The sequence below is a fragment of the Macaca nemestrina genome, chromosome 1 (assembly GCF_043159975.1).
Source record: "Macaca nemestrina isolate mMacNem1 chromosome 1, mMacNem.hap1, whole genome shotgun sequence".
Classification (NCBI taxonomy): domain Eukaryota; kingdom Metazoa; phylum Chordata; class Mammalia; order Primates; family Cercopithecidae; genus Macaca; species Macaca nemestrina.
In genome coordinates this window covers 25,968,107-25,992,365 of record NC_092125.1, presented here as the reverse complement: position 1 = coordinate 25,992,365, position 24,259 = coordinate 25,968,107, and the positions used below count along the sequence as shown (strand labels likewise).

At 44.4% G+C, this 24,259-nt stretch overlaps 1 protein-coding gene across 6 annotated transcripts in view; it reads left to right on the top strand.

Annotated features, from left to right (window-relative positions):
- Positions 1-24,259, top strand: part of LOC105492999 (G protein-coupled receptor 161) — a 56,832-nt gene that overhangs the window by 9,432 nt on the left and 23,141 nt on the right. For 5 of the 6 annotated variants that reach the window (XM_011760415.2, XM_011760417.3, XM_011760416.3 and 2 more), the window contains exon 2: positions 22,215-22,632. The exons of the other annotated variant lie outside the window; for it this stretch is intronic. In XM_011760415.2, coding sequence (XP_011758717.1) covers positions 22,215-22,632 — 418 coding nt within the window. The remainder of the gene's footprint in view (positions 1-22,214; positions 22,633-24,259) is intronic. 6 annotated transcript variants of the gene reach the window in all.

Sequence of the window (24,259 nt, the reverse complement as noted above, 5' to 3'; positions counted from 1 at the left end):
GTAGTTGAATGAAATCTCTTTGGCTTTAACTACAATTTAAAAAAATTTTTTTTATTTTTATTTTTTTATGAGATAGAGTCTCACTGTGTCACCCAGTCTGGAGTGTAGTGGCGCCATCTTGGCTCACTGCAACCCCTGCCTCTCGGGTTCAAGTATTCTCCTCCTTAGCCTCCTGAGTTGCTGGGATTACAGGCGCCTGCCACCATGCCCAGCTAATTTTTGTAGTTTTAATAGGGACGGGGTTTCACCATGTTGGTCAGGCTGGTCTCAATCTCCTGACCTTAGGTAATCCACCTGCCTCGGCCTCCCAAAGTGCTGGGATTATAGGCGTAAGCCACTGTACCCGGCCAGCTTTAATTAAAATTTGAAAGGGAAAAAAAGAATTGAGTTTTCTTTTCATGTCTTAAGTAATTTTCGTAAACATTCCTTGAGTTTATCTTCTGACAACTTTCTGCTTGCTACTTTTACCCTCATTACCTCACAGATTCCTCTTGGCAGTCGTATAAAGTAGGGTATATCTACTCTGTTTTTTGGTCTTAGGAGAAATTGAGTCTCAGAGAGGTTAAGGGACACACACACAGTCACAGGAAATTCAGACCTGGGTTTGGTGAAGATTCCAAAGCCCATGTTCTTTCTATTCGATATCAGGTTTAAGTGGATATTAGTGTAGGGGGAATATAAAATATTTGTTTTCTCCACATGCAGAGTGCTGTTGGGAATTCAAAGGGGAAACTGAGGAAGCATTCATAAGCTTTCTGGAAGGGAAAACATCCTCACCTAAAATAAAATCTTGTATTATGACCGGGTGTGGTGACTCATGCCTGTAATCCCAACAATTTGAGCGGCCACTGTGGGCAGAGTGCTTGAGCCCAGGAGTTTGAGACCAGCCTGCGTAATATAGCAAAACCCCCTCTTTACAAAAACAGTACAAAAATTAGCTAGGTGTGGTGGCACACACCTGTAGTTTCAGCTACTTGGGAGGCTGAGGTGGGAAGGTCACCTGAGTCCAGGAGTTTGAGGCTACAGTGAGCTATGATGCACTCCAGGCTGTGTGATAGAGTGAGACCCTGTCTCAAAAAAACAAAACAAAACAATACTTATGTTATGAGAAGACATGAATGTCTGAAAGGATAACTAAAATATAAAAAGCAAACTGTAGACCAGAAGAGATGGTAAGGGTCATTGTAGAGGTAGCATTTCCTGGAAAGGCAAAGGCCTCTTCAGAGTTCTTAAGGTGGACTAGAGATAGATGGTGTTCAAATAAGTGGCAAGGTGAGTGGCCAGGGTAGGGAATGGCTTATGGTGGTGACCTCCGAGCTCTCTCAGGCTGCGTGCATCCTCTCCTGCCCTTTAGTGTCACTTCAACTGGAGAAAATGCTCAGTTACAGAAAGCTGCTGTGAGTGAATGACAACATAAACAAGGAATTTGAATTATATTGACCGCAATAGCATCTATAGACATTTTCAGAATAATAGTTTACATATGTGTGCAACCTCATTTATTTGGTCTTCAGACAGCTAGGGGTATATTTGGTTGGGAGACCCTTCACATTAGCTGCCACCCACGATTTGGGAATGCCTAACTTAGAGGATGTGTCATAGTAGAGTTTATAGGGGAAATAAAAATAGGGCTGGGCGCGGTGGCTCACGCCTGTAATCCCAGCACTTTGGGAGGCCGAGGCGGGTGGATCACAAGGTCAGGAGTTTGAGACCAGCCTGGCTAACACGGTGAAACCCCCATCTCTACTAAAAATACAAAAATTAGCTGGGCCTGGTGGTGGGCGCCTGTAGTCCCAGCTACTCGGGAGGCTGAGGCAGGAGAATCGTTTGAACCCAGGAGGTGGAGATTGCAGTGAGCTGAGATTGCGCCATTGCACTCCAGCCTGGACGACAGGGTTTGACTGTCTCAAAAAAAAAAAAAGGGAAAAAAAGGGAGAAGCAAGATAAGATAATCAAGAAATTGTACATGTTATGCAGGCCTATGCAAATATCTTCTGCACTGACACCTATGGTCTCTTCAAAAAAATTCTTATTTTCTGGAGTTGGCCTTTTGAAAGATTCTAATGAAAGTCTTTCAGTATAAAACGTATTTGTCTGCACTTACATATTGGCCTTTCTGATGGTCTAAAATCCAACGGGACTCAAGAGTCTTGTTTAAATTTTTGTTTAAATTCAGCAGTTTCCCTCCTATAACTTAAAACATATTAAGTCCTACTCTGGGCCCTAGACTATTTCAAGGGTCCCTGTTTCCTGGAACAAATGAGCCCTCCCCAAAGGCACAGGAGGAAATGACTTGTGTCTGACAGAGTCTGTACTCAGAGAACTTTGCACTGAAGCCCTCCCTCAGGATAATATTAGCATTTACTTTACGCAGACCTTTAATACGCTTGACAAGGGAAACTGCAGATAAGTATACTTTTATAGGGAAAAGGGGCAGCTGAAAGTTGAAAGAAATTACAGAGAAAGTATAAAAAGGAGACAGAGAATGTGCAATACACATTTGATGTAAGAGGAAAACATTTTGGTTATAAGTCCATTTTGTGTTGCTATACAGGAATACCTGAGGCTGGGTAATTTATAAAGAAAATAATTTATTTGGCTCATGGTTCTGCAGACTGGACAAGAGGCATGGCGCCAGCATCTGCTTCTGGTAAGGCCTCCCATGGCAAAAGGAGGAGCAGGCGTGCACACAGCTTGAGAGGGAGTGGGAGAGCAATGGGAGGAGCACCACCCTCTGCATGAGCTCATAGAGCAAGAACTTACTACTATGGGGATGGCACCAAGCCTGCCCCCACGACCCAAACACCTCTAGGCCACACCTTCGACACTGGGGATCACATTTCAACGTGGGATTTACAGGGGACAAATATCCAAACCATATAAACGACCTTTACCAGTCTTGAGGGAATCACTGTGTTTTGGATCATGTAATAATGACTCACTGTGATAACCCACTAGCTGAGTGACTGTGGGCAAGCTAACAACCTTCTCCGAGGTTCCAGAAGAAAATGCTCCCATTAGAATTGCTCTCTAAGGTTTTTCCCAAGTGAAAGTTCCACGTATCTTGGCATTTAATGACCTCAAATTATTATGAAAATTATGTTTTGTATACCTTATTTTAAAATACAGAAAAATGTGTGATAGATTTTCATGAATTTTGCTTAAAGGCTTAAAGAGTTTTGGTAGTTTCAGGGTGGTATTAATAAAACTCGACCAATTCAGAAAACTCAGCTCTCTAGAACGGAGCATTTCCTGAGGATTAGCTTGAGTGTTAGTGCATTTTTGAAAGGGAAATTGTAACTGGACACCCTCTTCTTCCAATGATAGAATGTTTGATTTTATTTGGAGTTATCATGGAAAAAAGGGATACGAGTTAGGGTTGCAGCAGTGTTTGAACTGGGGGTTGAGGAGAATGGGACAGGGTGGACGGAAGAGGGAGATGGATGGGCAGATGAAGACGTGGTGGCAGCAATCCTTACCAGCAGCTGAGCTGACTGCATCATCATATTCATCACAGCACAGTTTGCCTTCCGCAGCACCTCTCTTCTCACTTTCAACCTGTGTGTCAAGTCAGGATTGCTTTTCACAACATGCGAAGGCAACCCTGCTACAGGACTTAACCAAAAAGGGGTTGACTAGCTGGGGTTGGGTGTAGTGACTTCACAGTTCATTAAGTAGCTTGGACTGCTTCAGCATCAGACGGACTTGGAACAGCCTTGGGCAGTTCTGATCTTTTGTGACCCAGCTTCACCTTAGGGATTTTCTGCTTTCTATTGCATGGGACTTACAGCTACATGATCAAAAAATGGCTCTTCACATTCACCTTCAAGCATTGACTTTGAGTTCCAGTCAGGAGAAAGGGAAAGGAGAAGGGTAAAAGCCACAGCTGAGTCTGTCCCTTTGTATTGGGGAATGACTTTCCACCACTTTGTAGACTGGGTCTAACGGCCACTCCAGCTTCCATGCAAGCAAGTGTGTCTGTGTGTGTGTGTGTGTGTGTGTGTGTGTGTGTGTGTGTGTGTGTGTGTGTGTGTGTAAATGTAATTTTTTTGAGACAGGGTCTTGCTTTGTTGCCCAGGCTGGGGTGTAGTGGTACAATCGTAGATCACTGCAGCCTTGACCTTCTGGGCTCAAGCCATCCTTCTCCCTCAGCCTCCTGATTAGCTGGGACTACAGGTATGCATTACCATGCCTGGCTAATTCTTTGTTTCTTTCTTTGGTTTTTAGCAGATACAAGATCTTGCTGTGTTTTCCAGGCTGCTCTTGAACTCCTGAGCTCAAGCAATTTTCTTGCCTTGGCCTCCCAAAGTGTTGGGATTATAGGCATGAGCCCCCATTCCTGAACCAAGCCAGTATATTTTTGTAGGCACATTTGGTACCCCACATGAAATCAGGGTTCTTTTGATAGAAGAGGAGAATGGATGTTGGCTGGATAATGAATAGTGTCTGCTACTCTTCTGCAGAGTAAACAGGAAATGCCTAGTGTGTCAAGGTGTCTAGTGTCTCATTGTTCCTATATTTATTCATCACAATTATTGAACATCTACGATGTGCCAGGCACTTTTCTAGGTGCTGATTAGAAAATTTACAGACCAAAATTTCCTCGCCCTCGTGGAACCTACAGTCTTGTGAAAGAGTAAGACATTAACAAGATAAATAAGGACACACACATGTGCTAAGGACAAAAAGCAAAGAAGGGGATGGGCCAGGAAGTGTTGGAGTGGGTATGAAGTGTTACATAGTATGGATGGGGAAGGCTCTGCTGAAAAGGTGAGTTAAAGGTAAGGGCATTCTGGGCACAGGAAACAGCAAATGCAAAGCCCCTGAGCTGGAAATGTGCTTGATGGATTTCAGAAATAGTGAGGAGGCTAGTGCGTTGGAGTAGAAAGAATCAAAGGTAATTTTTATTATGAGATTGGAGTGGTAATGGAGAGCCAGGCCTTGGAGGGAGCTGCAGGTCTAGGTAACAACTTTGGGCTTGCTCTGAGTGACATGGGAATCCTTTTACGGTTTTGAGCAAAGCCGTGACTTGTTTTGATGTCTCTTTTAACAGGTTCACTGTGGTTGCTATATTGAGAAAAGGGGAAGAGTGGAAGCAGGAGGATTCGTGGGAAGCTATTTTAATAATCCAGAGAAGATATAATGTAGCCTGGTCGAGAGTGGTGGTAGCAGAGAATAGTAAGACAAAGGTGATTTCTGGATACTTTTCAAACCTAGAGCCAGTAGATTTGCTAATGGACTAAGTCCGGGGCATGAGAGAATGAGGAGCCAGGAGTGACTCCATAGTCTAGGGCCTGCACAACTGGAAGGATGGAGTGGCGCACGTGGAATGAGGAGGAACACAGGAAGAGCAGCTTGAGAGGTGAAAGACTCAAAATCTGGTTTTGGACACAGGCTTGCAATGCCTGTGACATGCAGGTGGAGATGTTGGTCGGAGGTAGGAGTCTGGAGCTCCAGGGAGTGGCACTGGCTTATCTCCATCTGAGCAGGGGCTCCTGGCACGGTTGCCTGTTGAAACACCACAGCCACTTCTGGCAGCAGCGCCAAACAGACTTACAACAGCCTTGGGCAGTTGTGATCTTTTGTGACCCAGCTTCACCTCAGGGATTTGCTGGGAGGCCAGGCCATGGGCCAGTGTCTGTGGAGGCTTCCTCACGCCTGCTCTGGAAGGGCTGGAATTTCTGCCCTCTCCCACGGAGGGAATGACATGGTTGAGGCTGGGGCAGCCAGCGGGCTACCAGAGGAAAAAATCCCTGCCTAATGTGCAGGTCAAACAGTGATTTCTGTGAGGACTTGCTTGATCTTCAGGTTGCTAAAGCTGTCACAGAAAGCTGTGTGGATCCCCAGCTGTTTTTTCTTCTCTATTCCTAAAGCGCTTTCCTCTGGGGACCTGAGACTCTCCCCAGTGTGAGCTGTCTTCATCACGAGTCTTGCTAGTTGCTTGTGGATTTTCTAGGAGGCTGACATGGACCTCTGCTGTCTGTGCTGACTGGGAAACATGAAGGGGTGAAGACAGCTTTTAATATAAGAGGTGGAGACCTGGGAGAGAGGCCAGTTGTCCTTTTAAAAAATTCACTGACTGTCTATGGTTGAGAGCCCAGTTTTGCTTAGGATTACGTGTCCCTCACATTTTCCTACATGCCGCAACAAAAACTGCAGAGGGAGTTGATTCACAAAAAGTAGAGTACTGTTTTACCATGTCACCTGGGGAGTTGTCCCACTTGCTGGGGTGGGCACAGCATGATTAATGGTTTTATTCAGTGGGCTCGGCCTTGGAAGTCACTGCTGTATTAGTTCCTTGAGAGCAATAATTAATGCCAGACAAGGTCTTAGTTTCCTCATATGTTACAGGAGGAGGTTAGACTAGATGTTTTCTAAGGATCTTATCTCTAACAATGGGTGAGAAGCTGTGGAAATAGCTGGCTTCCTTCATTTCATGACTCTCCAATCCCTGTGGGACAGAGAAGTTAAACAGAAGATGCCTAGATATGTTTTTTCTTCCAAAATTTTAAAATTATGGTAAAATACACATAACATAAAGTTTACTGTCTGCATTAGTTCGTTTTCACACTGCAATAAAGAAATAGCTAAAACTGGGTAATTTATAAAGGAAAGAGGTTTATTTGAATCACAGTTCTGCATGCTGGGTAGTCCTCAGGAAACTTATAATTACGGCAGAAGGCAAAGTAGAAGCACATACCTTCTTCACAAGGCAGCAGGAGAGAGTGAGCACTCAGGGAAACTGCCACTTTTAAAACCATCGGGTCTCCTGAGAACTCTGTCAGTATCATGAGAACAGCATGAGGTAAATCGCCTCCATGATCCAATCGCCTCCCACCAGGTCCCTCCCTCAACATGTGGGGATTACAATTTGAGATGAGATTTGGGTGGGGACACAGAGCCAAACCATATCATTCTTCCCCCGGCCTCTCCCAAATCTCATGTCCTTTTCACATTTCAAAACCAATTATCCCTTCCCAACAGTCCCTCAAGGCCTTAACTTATTCCAGCATTAACCAAAAAGTCCAAGCCCAAAGTCTTATGTAAGACAAGGCAAGTCCCTTTTGCCTAGAGCTTGTAAAATCAAAAGCAAGTTAGTTACTTCCAAAATACAATGGGGGTACAGGCATTGGGTAAATGTTCCCATTCCAAATGGGAGAAATTGGCCAAAACAAAGGGACCACAGACTCCATGCAAGTCTGAAACCCAGCTGGGCAGTCATTAAATCTTAAAGCTCCAAAATCTCCTTTGACTCTATGTCTCACATCCAGGGCATGCTGATGCAAGGGATGGGCTCCCATAGCCTTGGGCAGCTCCACCCCTGTGGCTCTTCGGGGTACAGCCTCTGTGGCTGCTTTCACGAGCTGGTTGAGTGCCTGCGGCTTTTCCAGATGCATGGTGCAAGCTGTCGGTGGATCTATCTTTCAGGGGTCTGGAGGACGGTGGTCCTCTTCACACATCTTCACTAGGCAGTGCCCCGGTGGGGACTCTGTGTGGGGGCTCCAACCCCACATTTCCCTTCTGCACTGCTCTAGTAGAGTTTCTTCATGAGGGCTCTGCCCCTGCAGCAGACTTCTGCCTGGACATTCAGGCATTTCCATACATCCTCTGACATCTAGGTGGAGGTTCCCAAGGCTCATCTCTTATCTTCACTGCACCTGCAGACCCAATACTACATGGAAGCTGCCAAGGCTTGGGGCTTGCACCCAGTGAAGCAATGTGAGGACTCCCTCACTACCACGAGAACAGCATGAGGAAACCACCCCCATGATCTGATCACCTCCCAGCAGGTCCCTCCCTTGACATGTGGGGGTTACAATTTGAGATAAGATATGTGTGGGGACACAGAGCCAAGAAATATTACCATCTTAACCATTTTTAAGTGCACAGTTGAGTGGTATTAAGTACATTCATTTTGTCGTGCAGCCATCACCACCATCCATCTGCAGAAGTCTCCAGCTTGTAGAAACCCTATTCCCATTAAACCACAACTCCCCATTCCGCCCTCCATCCAGGTCCTGGCAACTACTATTCTACTTTGTATTTCTAATTTTGACTACTCTAGATACCTCATGTAAGTAGAATCATAAAATAGTTGTCTTTTTGTGATTAGCTTATTTTACTTAGCGTATGTCCCCAGGTTTCATCCATGTTACAGCAAATGTCAGAAGTTCCTTCCTTTTCTAAGACTGAATAATATGTATGTATGTATATATATACTACAATTTGCTAATCCATTCAGCCCTTGATGGAGATTTGGGTTGCTTCTACATTTTAGCTATTGTGAATAATGCTGCTATGAATATTGGTGTGCAAATATCTCTTTGAGACCTTGCTTTCAGTTCTTTTCATTATATACACAGAAATAGAATTGCTGGATCATATGGTAATTCTATGTTTAATTTTTTGAGGAACTGCCATACTATTCTCCATAGTGGCTGTACCGTTTTACATCCCTGCCAACAGCGTAAAAGGGTTGCAATTTCTTTGCATCCTCACCATTTGCTTTTTTTCTTTTCTTTTCTTTTTGATAGTAGCCATTCTAGTGGGTATGAAGGTGATATCTCATTGTGGTTTTGATTTGCATTTACCTAAATCATTAGTGACATTGATCATCTTTTCATGTGTTTATTGGCCATTTACTCATCTTTGGAAAAATGTCTATTCAAGTCCTTTGCTTATTGAAAAACTTTTATTAACACATTTTTTTTTTGAGACAGAGTTTCACTCATGTTGCCCACGCTGGAGTGCAATGGCACAATCTCGGCTTACTGCAGCCACCACCTCCTGGGTTCAAGCAATTCTCCTGCCTCAGCCTCCTGAGTAGAAAATTTTTTTGTGTATGGATTTAAGGGGTACAAGTGCAGTTTTGTTACATGAATGGATTGCACAGTGGTGAAGTCAGGGCTTTTAGCATATCCATCACTGGAGTAACGTACATTGTACCCACTAAGTTGTTTCTCCTCATCCACTCCCCTTCCTAACCCTCACCCTGCTGAGTCTCCATCGTCTACCACTCTACACTCTACACCACTTCTATAGTCTATGTCCCTGTGCATACATTATTTAGTGCCCACTTATGTGGTGTTTGTCAGAGTTGCTTCACCTAATATAACCCTTTGCTTATTTCTGAATTGGATTGTTTGTGTTTTTCTTGTTGAGTTTTAGGAGTCCTCTATATATTTTGGATGTTTATCCTTTATCAGATATATAATTTGCAAATATTTTCTCCCAATCTGTGGGCTGTCGTCTTTTTACTCTGTTGATAGTGTCTTTGGATGCACAAAATTTTAAACTTTTCATGAAGTCCAGTTTGTCTATTTTGTTTTCTGTTGCCCGTGCCTTTGGTGTCATCTATAAGAAATCACTGCCAAATCCAGGGTCATCTGTGACTTGATATATTGTCTGTGCTGTTTCCGAGCCTCAATCTCTTCTCTACCCCACTTATTTGTTTCTTTCTTTCTGTTTTTAAATAGAATTATTAGCCCAATAGATCAATAAAATGCTTTATACTTACTACATCTTCATTCATTCCACAGACAGGGAGAGTCTTTCAAATAAGCAAAAGCAGAGTGGAAATGGGAGAGTGCGGCACGGCTGGCTGCAGCAGACGGCCTGGGAAGGGGTTGGTGGTGAGGAGTCTGCAACACAGTGAGGCTCGACCTTGTAGCATCTCATCTGCTGTGGTGAATGGACGGATTGAAGATAAACAGTAGACTCACAGGCACATTACCAAGTTGTAGGGCTAATATCTACTGGTCTCTTGAACTAGTCGCTTAACCTTTCTGAGCCTCAGTTTCCCCATTTTATTTATTTAACAAACATGTAGCACTAAGCACTGTTCTAAGCACAGTACAAATATTAACTCATTGACTCCTACCACCAATCCTATGAGGTAGGTACTCCTATTATCCCTGTTTTACAGATGGGGAGACTGATGCTGGGAGGGGTTAAGTAACATGTCAAGGCCACAGAGGCAGTACGTAGCAGAGCTGGGATTTGGAACTCAGGCTTTCTAGTTTCAGAGCTCATGCTCTTAACCATTATGTCATGCTGCCTCTTTAAAAAGGGGGAGAAGTCATCCCTACCTGTAAAAGTTATTCAGAAAATCAAATGAGATGATGTGTGTAATAGTATGTCATGTATTACACTGTGTTTTGCAAATACTGTCATTATTAATAATAATTAAGCAATACTCTGGAAATAGATAAAATTCTCAAGGAATCTCATAGGAAGAAAAGAATGGATTAAGGATTGAGCCTTGGGAATGTCTATACCCAGAATCCAAGAGCTTGGATTTGGAACAATATTTGATAGACTCGCTGCTGATGCCCTTGTGGACAGGGTCACAGTCAGCTGCAGAAGCTGGAGAGAAACCCCAAACTGCTGACTTCCAGCGGCATTTGCAGAAGGATGTTGTGAAGGGCAGTGAGGTGCTCAAGTTGATCATGTACGTGTGGAGAGCACCAAAGCCAGTTCTCTCCCACTGGCGAATTCAGAATTCAGAAGTCCGTGAGGCCATCTGGGGTTCTGACTCTTTTTTGCCTTCCCGCGGTGCATTTTCCCAAGCAGATCAGAGCTCAGACCTGCTGCACTTGTTAAGTGAGAGGTTTTGAACAAAGACATTGCTAGATTTGTGGTGCCCTAATGGGGAGAGGGCCAAAGCACTGTGCATTGCAACAGACTCTGGGTTGGCTGGGTGGGTACATGCCCCTGGGGTTGCAGAGGCCATGTCTTTGTGCCTGCTATCTGTGGGGCAACTTTCGGTCGAGTGCCAGGGAAGCATGGAGGGAGCACAGGAGGGAGCCTTCGCACCTGGCTGTTTACACATAGGTGTGGACACCCAGGGAGCCCATGATCTCTTTCTGCCTCTCAACGAGCTGTGTGGCCTGGTTTGTGGTTGGGATGAAAGTAGGGGTTCCCTTTCTTTATCTCAGTTACAGGGTGGTTATTAGAACCTTCTTCCCAAGCCTACCCCCACCACACACCCTGCCCCGGTTAGTGACTGATGTGTGTGAAGTGCTTTGAGGTGCTGAGATGAAGGGGCCCTAAGAGTGTGGCCAAATGGGCAGCGGGATGATTTCCCCCAGGCTTGTTGGAAGAGGTGTTGAGGGATTTTCCTCACCTGGAGGACTATTTATTTGAACAGCTTATGTACCTACCTGTTTGCACTTGATTTCTTTAGAAGAGGGCAGCTGGAGGTCCCAGCGCATCAGGCTGGTCCGCTCTTCGTAAGAATTGATAGTGGGATTCGCAGAGTGGAAATGGAATGGTGCATTCTGCTCTAAAGGAGCCTGTGGAAGAGGAAATGGAACACTGCCTCACTCAGGCAGATTTAAGGATATCAGAAGAGACCTTTATGATTAAAAAAACCCTATTTTCTCTGGAGCAGACTTCTGGAGAGGACAGGTGTGTCTTGTCCTATGCAGGAGACCCTCATTAGAGAGGCGTGAGGACCCGCCTCCTTCCGACCACCACACCCCACCAGTAATCCCAGGCCTGTGATTTGCAGGTTCTCAGGCTGTCCCTTGGATGGCCTCCTATATGAGGGGCATTGTGGAGATGGGGGAGGTCTCACTTTCCTTGCAGTGGCTTGTGAACTGGGACATAGATCTTCTGATCCTAAAGGGACACACTCTGGGGGTGAAGAGCTTCTCAATGCCTCCATATGAGAAGAGTCTACTTCCTAGGGGGGCCCAGGAGCCCATGGCAAAAAGAGGAGGAAAAGGAGGAGGCTGAGGCAGGCAGAGCTGTGCTTGAGTTGGCCTACACTTGACAAAGGGAAGGCTTCTGGTAGCAGTGTCCAAAGAGGTGGAGTCTTGACATGTGGTATGTAGATCATGATATATCAGAATATTAGGATTCTGTAAGTTGCAAGTGATAGAAACCCAGCAAAATTAGTGTAAGGGAAGGAAAAAAAGTGACTGGCTTATGTAACTAGAAAAAGAAGATTCAGAATCTCAAATCCTTTTATCGGCAATTGTGGATGAATTCACCTGTGTCCCCCCCACCTATCCACCCCTTTGTCCTGTGCTCTCATCCTCTGCTTTATTTGCTGGTAAGCTCCTCCCATGTAGTGTTAAAGATGGCCGGCTGCTGCAACCCTGGGTTCGTACTTTGTCACACTGCCAGCCCTGTGGTAAGCTAGCCTGTCCTCCAACGCTTCCCGCCAAAATCCTGGACCTAGGGTTAGGTGAGCATCCCTAGCCCCATCAGGGAGACTCTCTAGCCACCCTAGTTGAGCTGACCCCTAGAGCTGCAAGTGATGATGGCTTCACCCAAATCACATGGCCTAAAAATTTGAAAAGGGTAGGCCAGAAATAGGTTATTTCCCAAAGTAAAATCAGGTTAAACTCTTCAAATGGTAACACTAGCATGCAGTGAAGTGTTACTGTGCACCAGATGCTGCTCCAGGCACTTCATACAAATGAACTCAGTCCTCACAATAGCTCTAAGAGGAAGATGATACTCATTTTATAGACAAGGACACAGAAGGCAACTGTTTTACTTAGGCTTATGTAGCTAAAAAGTGGATGGGCTGGGCTTCAGATCCAGACAGTTGGCTTTAGCATCTGTGCCTTTTTTTTTTTTTTTTTTTGAGACATAGTCTCACCCTGTCTCTTAGGCAGATGGCGCAGTCTCGGCTCCTGGGTTCAAGCAATTCTCCTGCTTCAGCCTCATGAGTACCTGGGATTACAGGTGTGTGTCACCATACCTGGCTAATTTTTGTATTTTTAGTAGAGACAGGGTTTCACTATGTTGGCCAGGTTGGTCTCGAACTCCTGACCTCATGATCCAGCCGCCTCGGCCTCCTAAAGTGCTGGGATTACAAGCGTGAGCCACAGCGCCTGACTGGCATTTGTGCTCTTAACCATCAGGGCCACACAGTCTTTCTGACAAGTACAGGGCAACAGCAATATGATCAGGAAGAAATTTTTACCTTAAGTCAATCAAAATGAAAGAGTTTTAGGTAAAAATGTGAGACCACAAAATAACCCAGATTTGCACAATAAATAATAGAAAGAACCTAGCCTTATGCTGTAGTAATCCTGTCCTTGAAGCTCAAGGCATTTCTGGAATTATTTCTTGGATATTACCATGCAAAGCAGTTTATAAAACACAATAGATACCTGTCTCAATACTCTAGTGTTGCCTTGTTTTTGATTTTTGTTTTTTAACTTTTAAGTTCAGCGGTACATGTGCAGGTTTGTTATACAGGTAAACTCATAACACAGGGGTTTGTTGTGCAATTATTTTGTCACCCAGGTACTAAACATAGTACCTAATAGTTATTTTTTCTGCTCCTCTCCCTCCTCCTATCCTCCACCCTCAAGTAGGCCTTAGTGTCTGTTGTTCCTCTCTGTGTTCTCATCATTTAGCTTCCACTAATAGGTGAGAACATGTGATATCTGGTTTTCTGTTTCTGCATTAGTTTGCTAAGGATAACAGTCTCCAGCTCCATCCTTGTCCCTACAAAGACTATGATCTCGTTCTTTTTATGTGTACATAGTATTCCATGGTACATATGTACCACATTTTCTTTATCCAGTCTATCATTGATGGGCACTTGGACTGATTGCAAAATGGTATTAATTACTGAATTGAGTGATAAGATTTGACTTTGACCTGAAGCCGTTGCCAGTAGTCTAATCCAGCAGACAATTTACTATCTCTGGAAATGCACAAGAAGACTGAAGACAATTCTAAAAGAGGAGTGACCACAATACTTTGAGCTGTGGTGGCAAGGATGAGTTAGTGATCAGCTTCTCTGATGACCTGTCTGAGAGGGATAGCTCTCTTTCTCAGGGATAATTTCTGATAGGTTTACTTCGTCTAGCTGTTTCTCGGAGAAGCAGTGCAAGGTGATTTACTTGGCCAGGGCAGGATGTAGTGAGTGTGGGAGTTCTGAAGCACCTTTGTGTCTGGCAGCAGAACAGCCCCAGAGAGTGGAAATGTGAGTCACACTTGAGCTTGCTTCCATTCAATGGGCCCTGGCTTGTTGGGCCCTGGGTAAGCTGGCTGCCCGCCAGGAAGCCTTCTCTGGCAGGGGCATTCCAAACCACTTCTCTTGTTCTTTAAAGATACACCCTGAGGGATTTGCTGAGGCTTGTGCCTTCCCTACTCCAGACCTCCTAGCAGAGACTGGGATTTTGAATTTCGCTGGGTGGGCAGCTCTTAGGCCCACATTCCTCCTCTGTCTCCTGGGGAATGTTGGACCAGAAGGCCTGAAAGACGGCAGCCAATTCTGGGCTCTCTGATTCTCAGGTCACTGGTGTGCTTGCTAAGACAGAGTCTTGCTCTGTCGCCCAGACTGGAGTGCAGTGGTGCGATCTCAGCTCACTGCAACCTCTGCCTGCTGGGTTCCAGTGATTCTCCTGCCTCAGCCTCCTGAGTACCTGGGATTACAGGCACCCGCCACCACTCCTGGTTAATTTTTGTATTTTTAGTGGAGATGGAGTTTCACCATGTTGGCCAGGCTGGTCCCGAACTCCCGACCTCAAGTGATCCACCCACCTTGGCCTCCCAAAGTGCTAGAATTAAAGGCATCAGCCACTGCACCGGGCCTAAATTTTATTTTTTATTGCTCCCATTTAGATTTATCTACGTATTTACCAATTTTTTTTCTTTTTTTGTTTGAGACAGAGTCTCACTTTCTCACCCAGGCTATAGTGCAGTGGCGCGATCTCGGCTCCCTGCAAGCTCCACCTCCCAGGTTCACTCCATTCTCCTGCCTCAGTCTCCCGAGTAGCTGGGACTACAGGACCCTGCCACCACACCCGGCTAATTTTTTGTATTTTTAGTAGAGACAAGGTTTCACTGTGTTAGCCAGGATGGTCTCGATCTCCTGACCTCATGATCCACCCACCCCGGCCTCCCAAAGTGCTGGGATTACAGGTGTGAGCCACCGCGCCTAGCCCAAATTTTTTTCTAACAATTGATTCTTGTATCCTACCTCTTGTCTCTGGATTGTTTCCTTCTTCGTGAAATGTATCCTTAAGCAGATCACTCAAGAGTTGTCATTAGTTAACTATTCGGGTTTTGTTCACCCCAAAAGTATATTTACCTTCTTTTGAATGATATTATAGAACTTTAGAGCAAAGGTTCTTTTCCTTAGATATTATTCCATTGTTTTCTGGCTTTTTCCGTTTCTCTGTATGTTGGTGTTTTCATTTTTTATCCTGATGTGTCTTGATGCAGGCTTTCAAAAAAATTATTTTCAGAATTTGTTATGTTCTTTCAATTTGAGGACTCATGTATTTTTTTTTAATCCTAGAAAATGTTCAATCATACCTCTAAATTCTTGTTAACCCTAGTAGGTTGGATATGTTTGACTCAAGTAACAGAAACCCAACTGAAAATAGCTTTAAAACCAGTTTTTAAAAATGTATTACTTCACATAACAAAAAACCAGGAGAAAGGTGACTTAAGGATTTATTAATTTATTAACCCAAGGATCAGCCTTTCTTTTCAGCCACGCTCAGCATGTTGGCTTCGCATCCCTAATTGTCTCAAGATGGCTGCCACAGCTCCAGGCTCCCTTTCTGTCTTTGCCTCTAGGGTCATTGGAGAGATTTGTCTTCCTTGTGTCTTTGTGAGATCAAAGAGCTTTACCCAAAAATCTTTCCCCTTCCCCTCATCAAAGACTTTTCCTCCTGCCTAACTACAGGGGAGACTGCCAGAACTGCAAGAAGAAAGGGAACACGGTGATTAATTTAGACCAATCAGGATCTGTATCCCAGAACTAGGGATAAGATCAGCCTTCTCTGAGGCACTTGGAGGAGGGTTGGACACCAGACAAAGTCAGAGGTCTGCCAGTTAAGAAAAAAACTGAGAATGGTTTGCTGGATAGGTAGCCAACAGTGTCTACTCCTTTAATTCTCTCTAACCTCACCTGCTGCCCTTCTGTTGGACACACGTTGGATTTTCTTAGCCCATTCTTCGTGTATTTTTGACTTGTATTTTGACTTTTATTACATAGTTTCAATTTCTTAATTTTTCTCACTGCATACTGAGTAATTTCCTCAGACCTCTCTTCTAGGAATCATCTTTCAGTTAATCTTTCTCTTTAGCTAAATCTGCTGTTTAACATACCCATTGGTTTGTCTTGCATTATGGTTTCTAGTTCTTTTCCTTTCTTTCTTTTTTTTTTTTTTTTTTTTTGAGATGGAGTTTTGCTCTTGCCTCCCAGGCTAGAGTGCAATGGCATGATCTTAGCTCACTGAAACCTCCGCCTCCCGGGTCTAAGCAGTTCTCCTGCCCCAGCCTCCCAAGTAGCTGGGATTACAGGTGCCCACCACCACACCCAGCTAATTTTTGTATTTGTAGTAGGGTTGGGGTTTCACCACGTTGACCAGGCTGGTCTTGAACTCCTGACTTCAGGTGATCCACCCACCTTGGCCTCCCAATGTGCTGGGATTACAGGAGTGAGCAACTGCACCCGGCCTCTTTTCTTTTTAAAAGTTTTAATTGTATTGGTTTTATTGTCTCTTTCTTTTCCTTCCTTCCTCCTTCCTTCCTCCTTCCTTCCTTCCTTCCTTCCTTCCTTCCTTCCTTCCTTCCTTCCTCCCTCCCTCCCTCCCTCCCTCCCTCCCTCCCTCCCTCCCTCCCTTCCTTCCTTCCTTCCTTCCTTTTTTTAAATGGAGACAGGGTCTTACTCTTTTGTCTAGGATGGAGTGCATTGGTGTGATCATGGCTCACTGTAGCCTTGACCTCCTGGGCTCTGGTAATTATTCTCCAACCTCAGACTCCCAAGTAGCTGGGACTACAGGCACACACCACCAAGCTTGGCTAATTTTTTTGTAGAGATGAGGTTTCACCACGTTGCCCTGGGTGGTCTCGAACTCCTGAGCTCAAGCCATCCACCTACTTCGGCCTCCCAAAGTGTTGGGGTTACAGGCGTAAGCCACTGTGCCTAGCCACCATATTTTTTCTATTAATTCAAGTTCTTGGAAGTCAGTTCTTCTGTTTTGTTGCTGTTGTTTTTGACCATCCCTCATGGGGAATGCTATGTGTTCACTTTCATCAGGTATTTTTTTGTGTGTATTGTGAGTGTGTAAATTCCTTATAGAGGTATTTTGATTTACTTCTGTCAGCATTAATTTTTACATGGGTTTATTAACTTGGATTTCTGTAGCATGCAGAATGTATACATTTAGTTGTGTTTGTTTTGTTTTGAGACGGAGCCTTGCTCTGTTGCCCGGGCTGGAGTGCAGTGGTGCGATCTCGGCTCATTGCAACCTCTGCCTCCCAGGTTCAAGCAAATTCTCCTACTTCGGCCTCTCAAGTAGCTGGGACTACAGGTGTGCACCACCGCACCTGGCTAGTTTTTGTATTTTTAGTAGAGACAGGGTTTCACCATGTTGACCAAGCTGGTCTCGAACTCCTGACTTCAGGTGATCCATCCGCCTCAGCCTCCCGGAGTGCTGGGATTACAGGTGTCAGCCACTGCACCCGGCTAGAATATATTACTTTAGAACCCTCATTAGCATGACACATGTCTTAATGTTTGATTTCTCATGGAAAAAAATGTTAGTACCCTGCCCAGAGCCTCACGTTAAGTAACTATATTTTTGCCACTTGGCTATGCCAGTGGGAGGAGCTTTCTAATCCCTTTTCCATGAAGGAGAAATCCCTTCTAGAACCTACTCTTTATGTAGGATGTTGGTTCCAGTTCTCTGCTTTGTAGGGCCCAAAGTCATTCTGCCACCTAAAAACCTCTGCCCTAGGGGACTTGAACTATGATAGATCTAATACCCTGTAGTTACAGGTGTGAGGTTCATATTCTGCCTTTTAGTTTTTTCTCTGTTACCTGTAGGTTTCTTTTTTCAAGTTTCACTTTTTTTAAAAAATTAAATTTTGGGTTATATTTAATCCAACTTTTCTGTGCATTTGAAATAAGAAACATGTTCACGTCAGTGACATTTACCATGTTGGGGGAGACTCCCATAGTAAGTGAACAACGCTATACTTTGCTTGGATAAAGTCATTATACCTTATGAAGTGCTTCCTAGTCATGTTTTCATTTGCCTTTTACATTTTCAATTTCTTAATCTTTCTGACTGCATTTTGGGGAACTTCCTCAGACTAATTCTTGTATTTATGCTTGAATAGTGAGTTCATACTGATACGTCCAATCACCAATCTAACACAAGGTGTTTTCTCACTTCCCCCATTCTGTAATTTGTATCTTTTATCTCCCACAGTAAAATACTTGATTCCCAACATAAGCATGGTTATAGTTCCAACAAAAGCATTTATACACAATTGCCCTACAGTCAAATAGGTGTCAAATTGCAATACCATTACCAACATCTAACCTAATAAGTAAACTTAGTAAACTTAATTTTTTTCTCTTTATGGTTATATCATCAATCTGACATTAGGCTTTTTTTTTCTGTCTACAGTCAATTTTATGTTTACTTTTTATAACTTTTTTATTTAAAATTTTTAGTGTGTAAAATATTTACATGGTTCAGAAATCAAAACTATGAAGAAATACTTAGAGAAATTTACTTCTATCTCTCTTAATTTCTGATTTATCTTTCCTGTGTTTCTTTTTAAATAAACATATTTATGTATATTTGTGTGTGTATGTATTCTCATTTCAACTTCTTTCTCACTTATTTCTAATTTTTTTTTTTTTTTTTTACAACTAGTGCCTCAATGGATAAAATAACTTTGTCCATCTGTTATTTCATATTACCAACTTGCATCTTCAGGGTAGCGGAGTAGCTGGGCCAAGGGTGTGCAATGGTTTGGAGGGTTTGGACATGGTTTTGGGGGCCCCGCCAAGTCTCATGTTGACATTTGATCCCAGTGTTGGAGGGGGGGCCTGGTGGGAGGTGTTTTGGTTGTGAGACAGATCCCTCATGGAGGACAGCATGGCGCCATTCCTGTGGGAGGGAGGGAGTTCTCACTCTTAGTTCCCACTAGAATGGGTTGTTGAAAAGAGCCTGGTACCTCCTTCCCTCTCTTGGCTCCTCTCTCCCCTTGTGGTCTGCACACACTGGCTCCCCTTTGCTTTCAGCCATGAGTGGAGGCAGCTTGAAGCCCTCACCAGAGACTGATGCTGCACCATACTTGTACAGCCTGCAGAAGGGTGAGCTAAATAAACATCTTTTCTTCGTAAGTTACCCAGCCTCAGTTATTCCTTTATAGCAATGCACACAGACTAAGACAGGGTGGATGCCCGTAGTATTTTTACCTTTGCCCAATTCCTCTCCCTAGGGTTCTGCCATTTGCATTTGTACTGGAAGCGTAGGAGAGTGCCTGTTTCCCCAATGCCTTGCCTGCAGAGACTGCTGCCAAACTTTGGAATTTTTGCTGGTCTAAAAAGAAAGAAATGGCATCTCATTGTAGTTTTAACATGGATTTCTCTTCTTTTCAGTGAAATTGAGCATCGTTTCAGTGTTTGAGTACCATTGGCGTGTCTTTCTGTGAACTCTGTGTTTAGGTCTTTTTGTCCATTTTCTGTTGCTTATAACAAAATACCTGAAACTGGGTAATTTATAAAGAAAAGGAATGCATTTCTTACAGTGATGGAGGCTAAAATATCCAAGGTTGAGGGGCTGCATACGGTGACGGCCTTCTTGTTGGTGGGTTCTCTGCAGAATCCCCATGCGGCACAGGGCGTCACATGGATGGGGGCTGAGTGCTAGCTCAGGTCTCTCTTCCTCTTCCTATAAAGCCACCAGTCCCACTGCGTGATAACCCATTAATCCGTGAATGCATTATTCCATTCACGAGAGCAGAGCCCTCATCAGCCAGTCACCTCTTAAAGGCTCCACTTCTCCATGTTGCCCATTGGAGGTTAAGTTTCAATGTGAGTTTCAGAAGGTGCAGGCATTCAAACCATAGTAGTCTTATGGCCACTTTTTTATTCTGGGTTTTCATCTGTTTTTTTCCTCTTGATTTTAACTAGTTCTTTACAGATTAGGATGATAAGATTTTTATCTGTGATATAAGCTATAAATATTTCCTCTCTTTATTTCATTTGTCTAATGATTCAAGCTCTATTTTCTTTCTTTTTTTATAATTTTCACATTTATTTTAGATTTGAGGGTACATGTGCAGGTTTATTACATGCAAAGTCTGTTTTCTTAATCACCATGTTGTCCCTTGTGCAGTAATATGCTTATTTAGAAGCTTTGAGACATTAATTAATTTACCTACTAGCGTCAACAAACCCAGAACTCACCAACTAAAGACAAAAACCAAAAACAACCTTACGAAGACACAGGCATAGAAGGCACACCTAGAAAGTATCTTCACAGCACAAAGCTGGAGTAACTAATATGTTGCATAACTGAATCAAAATTCAGAATACTTTAGCAGCCTGGAAATATGGGCCAAAATGCTTAAAGGGAAATTTAGTCGAAATAATGTTTTGTACTTAGGCTTAAAAACATTAATTCCACATGTTCAAGATTAGGGACATCTGTCTTCATAGAAATTCATGTATGTATAAACTTTGGGATTTAGTTGATCACACACTTATATAAGCCCAACAGAATTAGCTAGTTGCTACAAGAAAATTTTTTGAGACAGAGTCTCGCTTTGTCACCCAGACTGGAGCTCAGTGACACAAACAGCTCACTGCAGCCTCGACCTCTGGGCTCAAGGGATCCTCCCACCTCAGCCCGCTAAGTAGCTGGGAGTACAGGCATGTACCACCATTCCCGGATAATTTTCTTTTTATTTTCTTGTAGAGACAGTTTCGCCACATTGCCCAGGCTTGTTCTCAGACTCCTGAGCTCAAGCAGTCTGCCCACATGAGCCTCCCAAAGTGCTGGGATTACCGGTGTGAGCTACCGTGCGCCCTGCCTCCAGAAAATGTATTCTTATGGTGAATAGTGTGAAGGGGATTATTCTGATCATGGAGAAAATTGCCCGTTTGGACTTGACACTTATCAGAATACATCCAGAATGGCGTGTTCAAGTTTGGGGACCACAAACAAGAGGGTCATAGATATCTGAGAGCAAGTACAAAGCAGGGAAGCTGAGTTAGTGAAGGGTCTGGACATCACCGTACAGCTTACTATGAGGGAAACTTTCTCTCTGGCACTTATGACTGCTGGTGAGGGGAAGGACTGCCTTATTAACCCGCACACTCCCTCTGGCCAAAAAGCGTTTGAAGCAGTGGATCCACCGCGAGGGTTGTGAGGGTGGCCCCGCTGCTGTGTATAGGGAGTTTAGGCGGCAGAGTTTTTGTCTTGATCATGGAAAGCAATCTTTCCTTTCTTTTTGGTGTTTTCTATGTGCAGAGAATGAGAGCAGGTGGGGAAAGTGATCTGTGGGATTTTTTGGCTAACTGAGGTATATGAAGAGTTTTGGAGAAACATCAGTCTGTAGGATTTAATGTTAACATGTGTCAACCTGGGGCTTTAGCCAAGATCCCAAGCCAGTTGCCTGAGGGCAGGGACTGCACCTTATAGACAGTGATGTCTGTGGGCCAGGACCTCAAATGGTGCCTCTACTTCCCCATTTACAGTTAGTGCTTGCCCTCCCTCGCCGTGTCTGATGAGAACAGTAATGGTGTCCCCATATAAACTGCACCTGATTAATCCGTGCTCAGGGAGCTCAGAACAATTCCCTTGAGAATCTTACTGTCAAACCGTAATGTGCACCAAAACCGACTGGCACTGGGGCTAAAATGCAGGTTTGTTTCTGTGAGATGGAGATGCGGAGCCTGAGGTTCTGCCTCTCTAGTGAGCTCCCAGTGATGGTGATCCTGCTGGTTCAGAGCCCATCCTGAGTAGCCAGGGTCTAAACACAGCAGTCTGCAGAGTGCCTCCCATAGACCACTTGTAACAACCCCCTGCCCCCATTTAAAATGCAGATTCCTAGGTTGTGCCTGTGATCTCTGCACCCAGAACCTCTAGTGGTGGAGCTCAAGGATCAGCTTTCTAAACTGGCTCTTCAAACGATTCTTAAGCACATTAAAAGTTTTGAACCAATGGCCTTGGGAAAATGGATAGGATGGGTTAGACCAGAGGAAGAAATTGGTCAGGGGGACGTAAAGAGTTTCACACATAGTTGGTTATAGAAAATGGCCCGCTTATGCGGCGCTTGTGTGTGGGAGTCCCGCTGAGAGTCTGCACTGGCTGGGTGACCTCAGGCGTAGCACTTAACCCCTTTAAGCCTTTCTTCCCTAAGGTGGAGACGATGATTTGATGAATCTTTTCCTATCCCCTGGTCCTGCTTTATCTTTGCAGTCGTCCAGCATGCTGTGCCCACCCCATGCCGAGGTGCACTGACCATGAGCCTCAACTCCTCCCTCGGCTGCAGGAAGGAGCTGAGTAACCTCACCGAGGAGGAGGGCGGCGAAGGGGGCGTCATCGTCACCCAGTTCATCGCCATCATTGTCATCACCATTTTTGTCTGCCTGGGAAACCTGGTCATCGTGGTCACCTTGTACAGGAAGTCCTACCTCCTCACCCTCAGCAACAAGTTCGTCTTCAGCCTGACCCTGTCCAACTTCCTGCTGTCCGTGTTGGTGCTGCCTTTTGTGGTGACGAGCTCCATCCGCAGGGAATGGATCTTTGGTGTAGTGTGGTGCAACTTCTCTGCCCTCCTCTACCTGCTGATCAGCTCAGCCAGCATGCTAACCCTCGGGGTCATTGCCATCGACCGGTAAGCATGCTTCACACTTAGAGAGTTGAGGAATTGCTGACGGGCACTCATCTGGTGCAGTGTCCCGCTGACTGCTTTAGTTTCCTGGAGAGTGTCAGGGGCTCCCGCCGGGGGAGGATGACCAGGTGGAGTTCTGCCTCTGGAGCCGCCTCTTCAACCAAAGCACGTCTCGTTTTGTCTGTGGATGTTACATACAATTTTATATTTTAAAAAGAGGTTCCGTTGCCTAGAATAAAACATTGTAGAAACCTCTGATTCTTGGTTTGTAGGTGAAGAAGCCAACGCCAAGGCAGGTTTCGGTTCTGAGCCGCATTGGGTCCAGGGCCTCTGACTCTGCTGCTCTTTCTCCCAATGTGACCGCTGCTCTGTCTTGCTTTGATGTTGACCAGTGCAGCCCAAACAGGGAACACCCTCACTCCCCACAGCCCAGGACTGGAAGGAGAGCAGGGGGAAGGAAGACAGCCAGAGAATACTGCAGTGACACCGGGGAGAGGCCGTGTGCGCATTTGGAAACTCGGTTGCTCCCGCCCTCAACGTAGCTGATGCACGGGGAGGTCAGGCGGGCTGATGTGCCTAAGCAGCATCTCGCAGGTTCTTCAGGTTCCTGCATTATGCTGTCAGATTTAGTTGTACAAGTCTCGTGGGGTTTGGCAGCGAGTTTCCCACAAATTAGTGCATTTATTAGAATTTTGCTAATGGCCACTTCGTTCATCACAGGCACAGGTTGAGCTTCATGAGGACAGGGAGGATAGATTCAAGGTCTGTGTGATTTGCCTGGAATTGGGGAGGAGAGTAAGTAGTGGGGTCAGGGAAAACACAGAGTGGGGCTAGCCAGGGATGTTGTCACTGGGTGACACAAGTCCCTGGACTTTTTTGAGACCATCAGTTTTTTAGCCGATGAGTGGTAGTGGAACTGTCCACTGGGAGCACAGACTGCACCTAGACCTGAGGCTGGAATCTGGCAGCTCTTTGTGGCTGCGTTGCGGAGGCAGAACCAATGAAGCCATTGGTCAAAACAAATCAGTTAGCTTCTCTCTTTTTTTTTTTTTCCCTGAATAGTAAAAGTAATACAGAAAATATAATGAATGAAATTAGAAACACTTGTGATCTAACCATCAGAGCAATCACTGTTTATGTTTTTAGTATATTTGCTTCCAGTAATTTTTGGTTGTATGCAGCAAATTTTTGAAATAGGCTTCTGGCACCTATGGTTTTCTGACCTCCTTTTTTCATGTAGGTGATGGTGAGCATTTTCTCTTATTTGCAAATATCCTTGAAGAAGGTGATTTTTCATGGTTACAAGGTATTCCATCCTGTGGAGGTATATAAATTATTTTCACAGTCCCCTATTACTGGATTAGGTGGCTTCACATAGCTTGCTATTCTCTATAGCATTCTGAGGAGCATGTGTGTTTGTGGAATTGCTGTATTCTCAGTAACAGTAAACATGCTTTCAAGGTTCTCGATATATAAAAGGCAAATAACCCTTCAGAAAGTTGTACAAATTTGTACTTCAGCAGCTGTTTGTCAATATCCTATCAGGACTGATTATATAACTTTTTTTTTTTTAATTTTGGAAGTTTGTTGGCAGGGGGGAGGAATGGGATCTCATTGTTTTAACTTTTAT